General features: G+C 35.1%; 1 protein-coding gene across 2 annotated transcripts in view; it reads left to right on the top strand.

The window, feature by feature from the left end:
• COL11A1 (collagen type XI alpha 1 chain) overlaps nucleotides 1–13,569 on the top strand; it is a 161,869-nt gene that overhangs the window by 71,482 nt on the left and 76,818 nt on the right. For both annotated transcript variants that reach the window (XM_085308266.1, XM_085308265.1), the window contains 9 exons: nucleotides 196–249; nucleotides 347–391; nucleotides 805–858; nucleotides 1,323–1,367; nucleotides 5,099–5,152; nucleotides 7,709–7,753; nucleotides 9,324–9,377; nucleotides 9,463–9,507; nucleotides 12,803–12,856. In XM_085308266.1, coding sequence (XP_085164392.1) covers nucleotides 196–249; nucleotides 347–391; nucleotides 805–858; nucleotides 1,323–1,367; nucleotides 5,099–5,152; nucleotides 7,709–7,753; nucleotides 9,324–9,377; nucleotides 9,463–9,507; nucleotides 12,803–12,856 — 450 coding nt within the window. The remainder of the gene's footprint in view (nucleotides 1–195; nucleotides 250–346; nucleotides 392–804; nucleotides 859–1,322; nucleotides 1,368–5,098; nucleotides 5,153–7,708; nucleotides 7,754–9,323; nucleotides 9,378–9,462; nucleotides 9,508–12,802; nucleotides 12,857–13,569) is intronic.

The raw sequence follows: 13,569 nt of genomic DNA on the forward strand, positions 1-13,569 counted from the left end.
TGAATTTTTTCCTGTCTCTCTGTCTGTCTGTCTCACCATCCATCTGCCTATCCCCTGCACCCTCCCCTACACCCCTTACTGCTTTCCCCTCATCCCTTCTTCTCCTTGTGACATTCCTTGGCCTAGTCCTTGTCCTGGGCCTCTCCTTGTTCAGAGAAATTCTTACAGGTTTCAATAAGTATTTCTTCTCTACAGGGTCCACGGGGATTACTGGGCCCCAGAGGTACACCTGGTCCCCCTGGACAACCTGTACGTATGTATAAAACATGAAGCATTTTATTTGCAATTTCTAGAAGAAAAAAGGAAGTCCATTGAATGTTGCTTGTGTTTATATTCTTTGTCATAGGGCATTGCAGGTGTTGATGGTCCCTCAGGCCCAAAAGGAAACATGGTAAGTAAGCTCGAAATTAGAAAAGCATTCTCTTATCCTTTCCACTGTCCCATTCCTTCCATTTAATTAAAGTGTTCTATCAAAAGATTCAGATGCCTCATGATCTTATCTTGAAAAGAGAAGTCTTCTATTACTTAGTTTTCAGCCCAACGGGCTAAACATGCTTTCTTTCAAGTACATTTAGCCCATGGACTCCAGTGCTCAGGGCCTATGTGTGGGCTGAATTCATTACTCTCTATTAATGAAAAGGCCATGATATTCATTAGCATGAAAAAAATCACACTGGAGAGAAAGTTGATTGTAGGCTTTAAAGAGGGGTAACAAAGATGAGTTTGTTTTCCTTTTAGTTCTGACAATGAATATTTGTAATGTAGAAATGCACACCTAATGCCTTGGTGTTTTTTGCATGGTAGGGCCCTCAAGGGGAGCCAGGACCTCCTGGTCAACARGGAATCCCAGGCCCACAAGTAAGTGTAAAATAACTCTCAAAAATTATGATCTAACAGGCAGCAAATGTTTAATGAATATAAATTAGTACAAAGTTAGCTTTTCATGTGCAAAACTGATAAAGCTTGAAGAATTTTATAAATAATGCTATGAATGTGCCTTATGCGGTGGGAGCAAAGCTTTTAAGTAAGCTTTCAGAGGGATTTTTCATTCAGGAGAAAAATGACTCATTCAGTGTTCCTGGAATGCAGCAGGGAATGGCCACACCTGGAGGAGGGTTCTGAATAGGATCTTGTTACAGACCTACTGCCAGAATAGTGGCTTGTGCAAAAAGTTCACACAAAACTCCTGATCTAACTGGTAATGGGGAAAAAAGCCACTTATATTTGCAAGTGTGTTTAAACAGATTAATGAGGGACCTCTACTTGGGTGAATGTATGTATATTGTTCTCCCTGRTTTCTCACACTGGTTTCTTTTTAATAGGGGCTTCCTGGTCCACAAGGTCCTATTGGACCTCCTGGTGAAAAAGTAAGTTACAGCATTATTCTAGTATTTCACAGTCAGTTCTACACAATAACCTTGCTTATGTGCTTGAGGGCTCTGCTATGTTTGAGAAAATAGTACCCTAAGATCTTAGAAACTGTGAATTAAAGGAATGATCAGTAGAGGCTTGCCTTTCCTCTCCTTTATACTTTTTTATGAGCATAATTTCCTCACTTTGATCTGGATTAATTTTTCTATTACTAGCTTCGGAATCCAATCCGTGGTATTATACAGTGCATACTTGAATATAAATTAATTTCATAGCAAATTGTGAAAATTACTTTATTACATCCTTTTTGTAACAGTTTTGTATTCTCTATTATCTTTATTTTTTTAAAAAAAGCTTGATTSCATTCTCATTTTGTAAGGATTATATTTTGATACAGCTCTGCAATGTACTTGCAATAACTGTAGTTTTTTGTTCTAATCTATTTGTACATGTTCTTGTGAGTCTTGTGAAACTTCTGTAAATCCCCAAAATGTCACTATTGAATTTGAAACTAATTTTACTCTTCCTTCCCCTTTTTGCTGAATTCCCTYATCATTGATTCTTCTTTTATTTCTTTCCCCTTCACTGGTTAATATATTTAGGAAAAATTGAAGGGGATTTTAGGAAAGAACATACATGCTTTCTACCTGCCTCTATTCCTAAGAAGTATTATTCTAAGAAGATGGGCTACATCCACAATATAAGCATTCTAGTCTTTCACAAATGCATACCTTACTTTTCTGAGAGCTGTAGTTCTGTAAGCGTCTTGATTTTTGTTTGTATCTTTCATATGGTGTGGCCATCTTTTCTTTTTAAGTTCCTGAAATGCTCAATAATAGTTAAATTTTGTACAGTAGGAGAATTCTTCCSCACCCTGTGTTGTGCACGTGCATGTTCATCATGTAATTCTTGAAGCCTCCTCTTAGCATCGTATGGAAAAATATAGCTCCTTTGTATTGGCTAAGGATTGCAAGAGTTGGGAACTGGCCTTGTGCTTGCTTATTGTACAATAGCATCTTGCTGGGTTTAGTCTTACTGTATTACTGTATTCTTGGTTTATCCCCRATGTCTGTCTTTTATATGCTTAGCTCTTAGAATGTTAGGAGGGTTCCTTTTTCTTTCCTTGTTGTTTTTTTTGCAGCTGAAGTGGGCTTACTAGCTGATTTAAATAAGATTAGAATACTAAAAAGGTTTCAGTTAGTTTCCTGTTTCAGTCTAAGTTAGTTTGCTGTTTTTCTACCTACCTAAATAACCATGACATTGTTTTGTGATTGTTCTCACTTAAGCGCTCTTCCTTGCTTTTGTATTTAATATTAACATGGATTAAAGTATTTTCTATGTTAAAGTATATATCCATGTTCTGTGAGGTTAGAAAGACTGCTAAGAAATACACTAAAAGACAAAAGTTATATTTTATAAACAGAAGCAGTAAGTATTCCAGCCAAAATTAAAAGACTTTCTTAAATAAATGTATGATAGAAATGAGTTTTACATTTTATAGCATTAAAAAAGCAACCTTTGATTTACAGTCCTATCTTCTAAATACAAAAACTTCATATCCAACCAAACCCCTTCTATTCTCAGCTAACTTCTAGTATGACCCATTTCTGTAGGCTAGAGAGCATCTACACATATGTAGATATAGATTTTTTTAGAGTAGCTGATTTAGTTCAAAGTATATCACATTTCAAATATAGAAAATGAATTTAAAATGTTCTGACAGTAATACCATGCCCTGTGGCTGTGATGGGATGGAGCTGGATCACTGCACAGTGGGGCAGAATTCTCAGTGAGCAGGACCTGTTTGCTACAAAGCTTCCCCAGGCGTGGAGTAACCCCTCCATCCCACTAACCACTAGCTAGAGCACTACCAAATACAGTGATTGTGAGGCACCACCACTAGTCATRTGAAGAGAAACTGTTTCAACAGATTTAATACTTTTGTCTAAAGCATTATATGCTTCAGGGCAAAATGGCTCAGGCAGCCTAATCTTCAATGATGAAAGGGCTTGTTCTCCGTCCTAGGTGCTAGAGGCATCCCTATGGAAAAGTAAGTCTAAGATCTCTCATTTTTCCTGCTGGTTAATGCACACACTACATAACTGAGAAGCATCCTGGATATGTTGCATGTACACTTAGAAATTCCATAATAATTTCTGAGTTTCTTAGGATACTGTCTCTGATAGAACATAGGTAGGACAGGAATAGGCCTAAGGAACAAGAGAAGATACTGGCCAGCTGGCAGGTTCTGCTGACTCAAACTTCTGCCTGCTAGTTTCCTTGCATACAGTCTTTGCAGTGTGTGAAACAATATCCAAATGTTAAAAGAGAGTTTTATACCTAAACCAATTTAGAGAGGGATTTCCCCTTTCAGTTCAAGTTTTCCTTGCTGAATTCAGAAACACTCAAAATTTCTATCTATTTTAGCCTGCTTACATTTACTGTTTACTTATGTATCTAAATATTTAAAGGTAGTTATTGTGCTACACATAAGCTACTCTAATGGAAGTTGAGCAACAATATTTAAAATATAAATATGAATATTTTTTTCCTGACACTGAAAGCCCCTTTCTTTTATTTCCTTCATGCAGTGTATATTCCCAAATCTATTCACATAAAAGATTTTCTTTGTTTAAGCCCATTTATATAGAAAAATCTGATGTAAAAAAGAATTTAGATGCTACAACTCAAGATGAAGTATCATAATGCTAGCAGATTCTCTTTTAAGTACAACATTATGTACAATATACTTCGTGACAGCTTACTACCCCAAGACTGCTCCTACTTCAGAGCCTGCTCATAAAAGCTCTGCACATACAAGCAGTCCAAGGGAAATCAGTATGTTCAGAAAAAAAAAATGTCTCTGAAATGTTTCAGGCATAGAAAACAATAGCAGCCGTAATATCTTCAATATACTTAAGTCAGAATATGCCTAGATGGCTAATTAGAAAGTGACATTTAAGGCTCAGCTGTGATATAGAATTATCTGTGTACCTTCTTATATCTAATAGGACTGAACTACTCATGATTTTGTTGCTCTTGCAGCTACTGAATGCTATGATAGAATAATGATGACACTAAGGAAATATTTCAGTTAATATATCATTATTCAGCTAATGTTAATTGCCATAAGCAGTAGCTTGCACATTATTCTTTCTAGTTTATTGATTTTTTTTTAATTGTAAAACTATTTCTGTAATATACTTTCTGTGGTCAATATGTGTAATATACATCTGTGGTCAAGGTATCTCATTTTGCTTGATGTACATAATCCTCACAACTCTCTAAAATCAGTGCCGCCAGTTTCTTTTGCTGCTTCTGTGATTAAATCTGCAGAGAGCTGTTCAGAGTCTAARGTTCACAGCACTTTTGTTTTTAATAACATTTCTAAGGATATCGTTTTGAATGGGGCTTTAAATTACACATACACAAAGTATCTTCTTTGAAACTTCATTGGATATGAGCATATTTCTTAATTGTAAAAGTGAACTTTCAAAGTAACTTAATTGAAATTAATAAAACATATATATTAAAGCTAATGAACTGAGAACTGAAGACTCTAAGGTGGGATCTAAACTTTTGGAACATACTGCTTCCACTTCTTCCATCCCCCTGCATTATTGTATTGCTGTTTTCTTTTTATTCCGAGTGCTGTTTACAGAAAATCCTCACTGAAGTCTATTTTTCTGATAACATTCTTAAAATATGTCTCTGTTATTGTACTTAGGGACCTCAAGGCAAGCCTGGCCTTCCTGGCCTTCCTGGTTCCGATGGGCCTCCTGTAAGTAACCAAATACTTTGTCCGTTGAATGTCCAAGTATTCTTACCAAGTAACAAGTAATTTTAGATACTCTCCATTTTCTCTTTGCAACATCAGTAAAATCTTCAGTAGTCCTAGTTAGGAACAACATTATAAAATCCATGTAAACTCTCTGTATCATTTAAACTATTAAAACTTTGAGAGTTATGATTTTGAAGCAGCTTCTAAGAATGACTTTGGGCTTTTAAAAATGTGGTTCAAGATATAAAATGCCTATGAAATATCATAGTGGTGTGGAAGAGCAAATCAGCTGTTTAAAAAACAAAACAAAACAAAAAAAAAAGAGGTCTGTGGTCACCGCTTATTTTCTCGGGAAATATAATAGGCTAGTTCTTTCTCTGCCTCCTAACCAAAGTTGTGTATCCCTCTTCACTGTCTACATTGGGACAGACATAAGCCAAACTTTAGAATCCCGCAATTGCTAAGGAGTTCAGCTTCTGACTGAACTCGTGTGAACAGAGGATGTAACCGCCTGAGCAGCACGGCTTACAGTTCAGGCTTTTAATGACATGCATGCACACAAGTTTTCTTGCATCAAAAACATCATGGTTTTATACCACCAAGAACAATCAGAAAGTCAGTGTGTCTTCTCAGACCATCTCTCCTTCCCATGCCATTTTCTTCTATAGATTAAATTTGTATTTCTTAAGTCAACGGAAGCACTCAAGACTTTCAGCAGTAGTTTTGTTAGGATAAGAACTACAGAGAACTGATTGCAGAGGAGTTGTTGCACAGATGAATATATTACAAATACAGAATTTTACCTAGGGCTGTCACAACCTCTCTTTAGAAATGCATGTGACAGTCCAGCTGAAAACATATAGTAGCCTATATTAAGTGGTCTTGAATCTTTATCTAAACATTTGAGCTTTCCTCTTATACTTTTCTGCAAGCTGAGAACAATACTGTTTTCCAAACATCAGTAGTCTTTAAAAATCTGCATGTGTTAAATCTGAGGAGGGGAAAAATGCTTTAAGAGATAACCAAGTACTAGCACAGGTATGAATTCATACCTGATATACATCCCTACTCCATGTTATCTCCCTAATGCACAAGTAGGTTTATTTAGAGGAAGGGAAAGGGAGACAGGTTCAGCTAAATCCATTTGAATTGACATGATTGCTTATAACCATAGAGTTACTAATGGAAGGCCATGAGCAGTATCTACCTGATTTCAGTGAGATTTGTGTCTGGTCTCATGATATCCATATTAAGATTCTGTAAAAGCTCATGGATATTTTTTGTGGAGATCAGAAAAATTCCTGCTGTACTATTTCATTGAAATGTTATGTGAGGAAATGTAATTCCTTTTTGAAGGAGAGACATTGTTAAAAGTGGTATGTTATACTGGAAATAGTGGAGCTCTAAGGGACACAGATGTGCTCTTTAATTGCAGCATTTTTTGAGTCATTTAATATAGAGTTCTCTAATACTGGGTGGGGATTTAAAATCTTGTGTGCAAAAAAGCATATTCTAGGAGATTAAAATTAAACCACTGACATATGTGCCATTAAAAAAAAAAACAACAAATATTTGATGTTAGTAAGTCAAACGCTTTAGAGCAAAATCATTATTTTTCAGCATTAATTAATGAACCATATATTTTAATCTGTTTTCTATGCTAGCATAAAATATAAGCACTAGACATTTGTCATATAAGATTAACAAGCACTTCAAAATCATATCGCATCCGACAGACTGAAAATATTTTGGTGTGTCAGTGACACCAAAACATGAACGTTTTTAGTTACTGGCTACGTATTATGTTATATGGGACTACATGCTTGGCAAAGCTAGAAATTTACTATACTCTTGTAATAAGACTGATCAACATAAGTAGAAAAAGGATTCCTGACTGATTCTTGTACATGATAATCTTCTATTCACATTCACTTTCATTAAATTGCCATTAAATTTCGCAGCACTTTAATATAAATTTTGTAATAAAGAAAAATAATGGGTTGGTTAATAATTATATTTTGAATACCACCATATTTTTAACTCCAGTAATACTGAACAAAAACTAAAACATAAACATATTTTGTTTTAAAAGCAAGTAACACTTTAAAGTAAAGGTGTGCAAGTAGTGCAGAATGTTAAGTAAAACTAGATCAGTTCTTTTATTGGTTCCTGCAGTAAATACCATAGTCTTTTGAAGGTGGTTTAGGAATGTCTTCATGCTGTATCACCTAGCCTGTTTAAAAATCAAGTCTAAGAGTGTCCTACATTTAAATCCTCTAACTGCTGAAACATTAACTGAAAAGAAGGGATGATGAGAATATTCCTGAAAACATTCACATTAACATAATCATTGTCTGGCTTTTCCTCTGTTTCCTGAAATAACTCAATATTGAAAGGAAAATCTTTCCTCAAAATTTGTTTTTTTACTGTTGTTATACAGAAAAATTGATGTTTAATATCATGAAATTCAGGTGTTAAAATAAGCGTATTTTTATAATGAATTATCATTTCCCAAAGTGAGTGCTTTCCAAACCAGATACATTTCTTTTGAATCAGGGTCATCCTGGCAAAGAAGGTCAGTCTGGAGAGAAAGGTGCATTGGTGAGTTTCAAAACTTTTTTTATACATTTACATAGCTTTCAAGAAAKCTTTTGCAAGTTTTTCAAATCTGTGATGCATTTGTTCCGAAAGGACTGTTTAGGAAGATAATAGAAACTCCATCATGCAYTCATAGTATATGTATGCTGACAGCTTATTTATAGGATTTTAAGGAGAGAGGATTAATAATATAAACTTACATATTATTACTCTTTTAAAATAAAACTGATTGTGGAAGCTGACAGAATGGCGATCTATAAAAGTAGCATACATGTTATATAAATAACCTTGCAAATGACTTGATTTTACAATTCCATAATATAGTACCTGCTAGACCTCTTCAGAACTTCAGAAGATTTACCAAAAAGTTCATATACATTAGACTTCTTTTAGGTCACTCTCAAGCCTGTGACAGTCGAAAAGTAATTTTTTAATTGGAATGACGCATTGAAGTTTTTTTAGACTCTTTAAAGCTTTCTCTAGCTTAAGCCTAAATACGGCCCCTTATTTTTCCAGAATACTACCCTATTCCTTTAGTACTGCAACTGGAATCACTTGGACATTTTGGAAAGTACAGTTCCACAGATACCAGCATATTAATATCTGTTCACGATAAAGTAACCTGTTAGAGACTTGGGGATTTTTATCCTGATTTCCTAAGAAAATAAAGCTTACAAAGAGCATCTRTTTTGAAAATAGACGTGTATGAGCACCTGTCTGTCAGTTGTTCCTCGTGCCTTTTGAATTTGCTGATTAGTTCCAGCCAAATTTGACAGAACACTTCATTTCTCAGAGATACTAAATGCCTAAAGGGATGTGAAAAGAGCCAGTTGGAAATGAGAAAAAAAATCTTATTCATACCCCTATTAGGGAAAGATTATGGCACATATTAATCTCCAACATCAGGGAATCAACCAAGCTGCTCAGCATGAGACAAAAATCTGTACGTTAACAGGCTTCCTTGCTGCCACTTCTCTCTCTCTTTTTTTTTTTTTTTTTTTTTTTTAAGTGACAAGGAGTGCATAGGAGAGAAATTAAACATCTGTAAAATCCTCAACAAATGGCATGTGACAGCATCCAGATACCAGTCTCTATTAAGTACCATGAGCCTTTTAACTTTCAGTTTTGAAACCTCCTTTTTTTAAGAGACTATGATTTTGATTTTTATTATTAGCATTATTTTGATCTGTACTTTTGACTTCTGCCATCATTGTAATGAACATACAAATCTTTTCCAGAAGGGTACCTCTGAAATAGGTACTGATTTGTTCATTTTACGTTTACAAACGATCATTGTTTTAGGTTATTTCTATTGTGAGTAGATGTTTCCCAAAAATAAAAATAGAACCAAGTTTGTAAACCTATAAAAAGCTCCATAGTGAGGTTGAATAATGTTTTGTGACACTGCAACTTTTCTTAGTGGCAGACAACCTGAAAAGTCTATCAACCTAGTGTTATTTTGATGTCTCACACAAGACTGCTGCATTATAGTGAAAGAACAAGGATTAGACTCAGAAGAGAAATTCTTGTTTAACAACTACAAACAAAGGTTTTTTACTCTAAAATATTTTAGGGGCCTCCAGGTCCTCAGGGTCCAATTGGCTATCCAGGTCCTCGTGGTGTAAAGGTAAGATTTAATCATTGGATTCTTCCCCCCAACCCCTTCTTTCTGATTATATACTGTGGATAATTGTTTTTATTCTTTTCTTTAGGGAGCTGATGGTGTCCGTGGTCTCAAAGGCTCGAAAGGTGAAAAGGTAAACCTATGAGTGCATTTACTTCCTTTCTCATTCTTTGCATTCCTTATTTCATGCCGCTTCTTCTATCTCCTTCATTGCAGTGTGTTTTCTTCCATAGTGCTAGAGTTGCCTTACCCCTAAGAGCATACATAAATCAATTACCTCCATGGTTATTAGCAGTAATACAAAGTGAATGTAAAATATTCATTTATCAGAATGCTTTTGGATTCTAAATAACTTCTCCCTAAGGTGCTCTGAAGTGGAGAGTTAGACATCCCCTTTCCTGTTAATAGATATTACAGTGGATGCTGAGGAGCTTGTCACATCAGAGAGATTTGTGATCACAAGAGTGGTGGTGTTATTATTTTGATAGTGCTATAGGCTAGCTTTTGTATTTCTTATGTACCCAAAACTTCCAATAACTTTTTAAGTTCCAGATATTTGTGAGCCAGACCTCTGGCTTTGCCCAAGTAATGCACAGCCCCAGTCAGATGCATATCTATAAACATGAATAAAGTTTTTACTTTCCCCTGATACCATTACTTCTCTACATAGATCAAATCCTCCCAGTAGAGCAGACACCACCTGCTGCAGTCTTTATTGGCTTCTAATGGTYTGCAGTGGCTGAAACTGCACAAGCCAGTACTGGCTTGAATTCCCACTTTCCTTGGCATTCMGAATTAAACAGATTAGACACCCTCACTCATACCACCTGATCACACAGGAAAATTCAGCCTTATGGCTCAAGTGGCTGCTGTGTGCATATTTATATCTATGTTTCTAAAGCAGAAGACTCTTGTCAAAAAGCTTTGGTTTCAACATTAGACATCTGTCTTTCAGGCTCAGATACAAAAGGTGCTGTACATTTTCAGGCTTTCCTAAATCACAGTTTGTCTAGTCCATGGACTCCCTTTAGGGTTGCTTATTAAATCTAATCCAGAAAACAAAAGTATATTTAAAATCCTGCAGTGACTGGACAGTTTAAAAAAGCAACCTTCTCTTGTGCCATGCTGAGCGATTAAAATCTAGCTGGAACAAAATACAGGGTTCACATGCAAATAAGATGTATATAGAGAGGTATGGATATATATCAATAAATGCTGGTTAGCTTAATCTCCACAACATTTCTGTGGTCCTAAAAGTTGATCTCACAGCTGCAGTAAGTCACTGAACACTCTTGAACACCTCAAAATATCTCTCAAAGGTGTTTTACAGATTGCTCTCCTAGAGATTTAAAGGTCTGTTATACAGAAGTCTTTTTTATTAAAATCATTCTGATACTATTTTGCTAGGTAAGGCATTGTAAGAAAACAAAAATAAACACACTGATCAGTCAAGAAGACCTCTCTAGATCTGAAATGGTTCTAGGGATGTCAGAGTAGATCTGTCTCTCTACTGACCAGTAGATGTGAATAGAATCCTTCAACTATTTTATTTTTATGACAGCAGAAGAGGAAATAGAGCGTTCAACTCTCTCTTGCTACATAGAATAAAATAGACCTTTTGTAGATCTCAATAGCTATAACCTCACTGGGAAAGGTGGAAGGGAGTATCAGTTCATTTGGCAACCATTTGGTCAGTGGTTRTCACCTGGTCCGTCCTTCTTAATATGCAGCAGACTGTTCTTATATAATTATTACTATCCGTGTGYTTAACTGAGCAGCTTTTACAACGAAAACCTTTTCCTGTGTTCTGCACTCTACCTTTTTCACTGCTGTCTAAGTTTTAAGAAATGCCACCTTGGATTTTTAATTTATGAGATGCAAGATGTCCTTATAAACCTTATTTCTACCGTCTACAAAACACAGGAAGACTACCTGTAAAGGCTTTAAAAAATATATATATATATATATATATATATATATATATATATGTAATTTTTTTAAGTGAATCATGAAGGACTACTTCATCCTTTTTTATTAACACATGCTATTGGAAAAGTAGATTTGGTCATGTTTGGAATTTTTTAAATACTAACGTCTCATCGGCTGTCTACCACCAGGGAATGATTCTACCTCCCCTTCAATTATTGCATGCATTATTGCATGCAACATGACAACTTCTGAATACTGAACATAGCAAAAAGGCTCTAGCCTTGCAAGCATTCTTAATTGTCTGTCACTGATCAGGGAGAAGAGAAAGCTTTTGTTGGTCCAGGAGTGAAAAATGCAAACCTGTCTTTCAAAGCAATGATGAAATACAAAGCCTTTCTTATTTTTTTGTAATATCTGAAACATGCTGTCACTCTTTCCTGATCTGTTGGGTTGATTGGCAGTCAAATATTACTTAGGTTCTAAATCCCCAATATTATTTCAGTGTATAAAAAACTGACAGCATCACAGTGAAACTTTTTACTGTATGCWTATTTGTCACAGGAAGAGCTTTGCTCCCAGTGTATAACTGAGCATTAGACAAAAGTCTACCATCCATATTCTTTTGTGATCTGGACTTTGAAGCTATAGTTGTATTATAAGTGAGACTGAGAAAGAGTGAATCAAAAGCTTTTTTTCAGTTATGCTAGAGCAAGTCTTGAAAAACTCCACTGCCTCTGGAGTTTTCTGTTTGTATTAGTGAACTAACTTATATATTTGATAAAGTACTGTCTGTTGTACTGTACTTCAGTATGGAGACCTACTAAAAGACATGAACTAAATTAACTGCAGCTACTTGCTAGGCAGTAAATAAGTAGTTTTTACTAAGAATCACAATAATGTGCACCTGTTTTGCTTCTGTACACAGATTCAAGATTAATGTCTACTTATTTTTCTACTTTCTTTCAGTCCCATCACCCAATGAGATTCTTTTATTAAGAAAACACTGCCATTACTAGCCTATTCTTTGGTTCCTTACATGATACTGTTAAGACACTCATCTAAAAGAAAAATTAAGTAAAAGGAAAATTCTGCCATTGAAAATAAGAACATTGAATTATTTGCCGCCAATTTTTTATTGGGTTGATGGCCTTGTTGAAATGGGAGATAACAAAAAAAAATCAAAACCTTATGATTCATAAAAAAACCTAAGAATTATTTTGTCTCTATCTTTAAACAGTTTTTAAGTGGCTTTAAACAGCTATTATGAACTTTCCAGCTAAGCAATCATTTTATATAGTGTACTGATATACTTGCTCTAAAATAGCAATAGCCTTATTAAAATACTCTGATGTATCAAGTTCTCACTTTATCAGTGCAAATTATTTTAATATTGCTATTGGTAGCAACAGATTATCAATTATTTTTTATTCTATCTGAAGTAAAAAAAAAAATCTCTCTTATACTAAAAGTCTTTATATATGCATTTCTGCCTTCTTTAGGGTGAAGATGGTTTCCCAGGATTTAAAGGTGACATGGGCCTTAAGGGTGACAGGGTAAGCATTTATTGATAGCCCATATATTTTAAAAAGAATAACTGTCATTTTCTTGAACGGATCATTTAAGTTAATCAATGCATTTAAACCAAAAATAAAATAAAGTAAGCCATGATTATTTTTGTTCCCTGAGTATGCAGAGATTTCGACCAGAGAACTGGTTCTTGTGAATCAACAGTCAATCTTGGATTTCTTTTTCAATAAGTTTCTTTCTAGAGGGCATCCCTGTCAAGATTCTAAGATGTCCGGTGTTTGCTGAAGAAAAATTAATTTATCTAGAATAAAGGTGTTTCCATTCCAATATTAGCATCTTGCAAGTTTCTGCCAAAAAGTTTTTTTCTTCCTTTGGAAGAACTCTGACTTTCCAGAATAGTGTTGTGCAGGTTCTAGACAGCTTCTCACAAGAGGCTGCTGGCTGACATCTGTTGTCTGTATACATACGTAACTGTGATAATGGGATCCACATAAATACCTAGAAACACACATTTTTCTTATACAGACCCTCAGAATGCCTTTACAAGGACTTAGGAAAGGAGAAATAAGAATAGACAGCTTCCAAACCCATTCTCTTCAGGCAAGGAAGCTGAGTTCTAGAACCTGTAGAAATAACATCTTGTGGCTAACTTATGTGCATTTTCATTGATTAAGCAGTGGTATTTTCCTTATCTCCGTTTATTTCTCCTGAAAATTTCATGTTCAACTAATTGTAGGTA

Source organism: Rhea americana, unplaced genomic scaffold (genome assembly GCF_003343005.1).
Source record: "Rhea americana isolate MKP2758 unplaced genomic scaffold, rheAme1 scaffold_272, whole genome shotgun sequence".
Classification (NCBI taxonomy): domain Eukaryota; kingdom Metazoa; phylum Chordata; class Aves; order Rheiformes; family Rheidae; genus Rhea; species Rhea americana.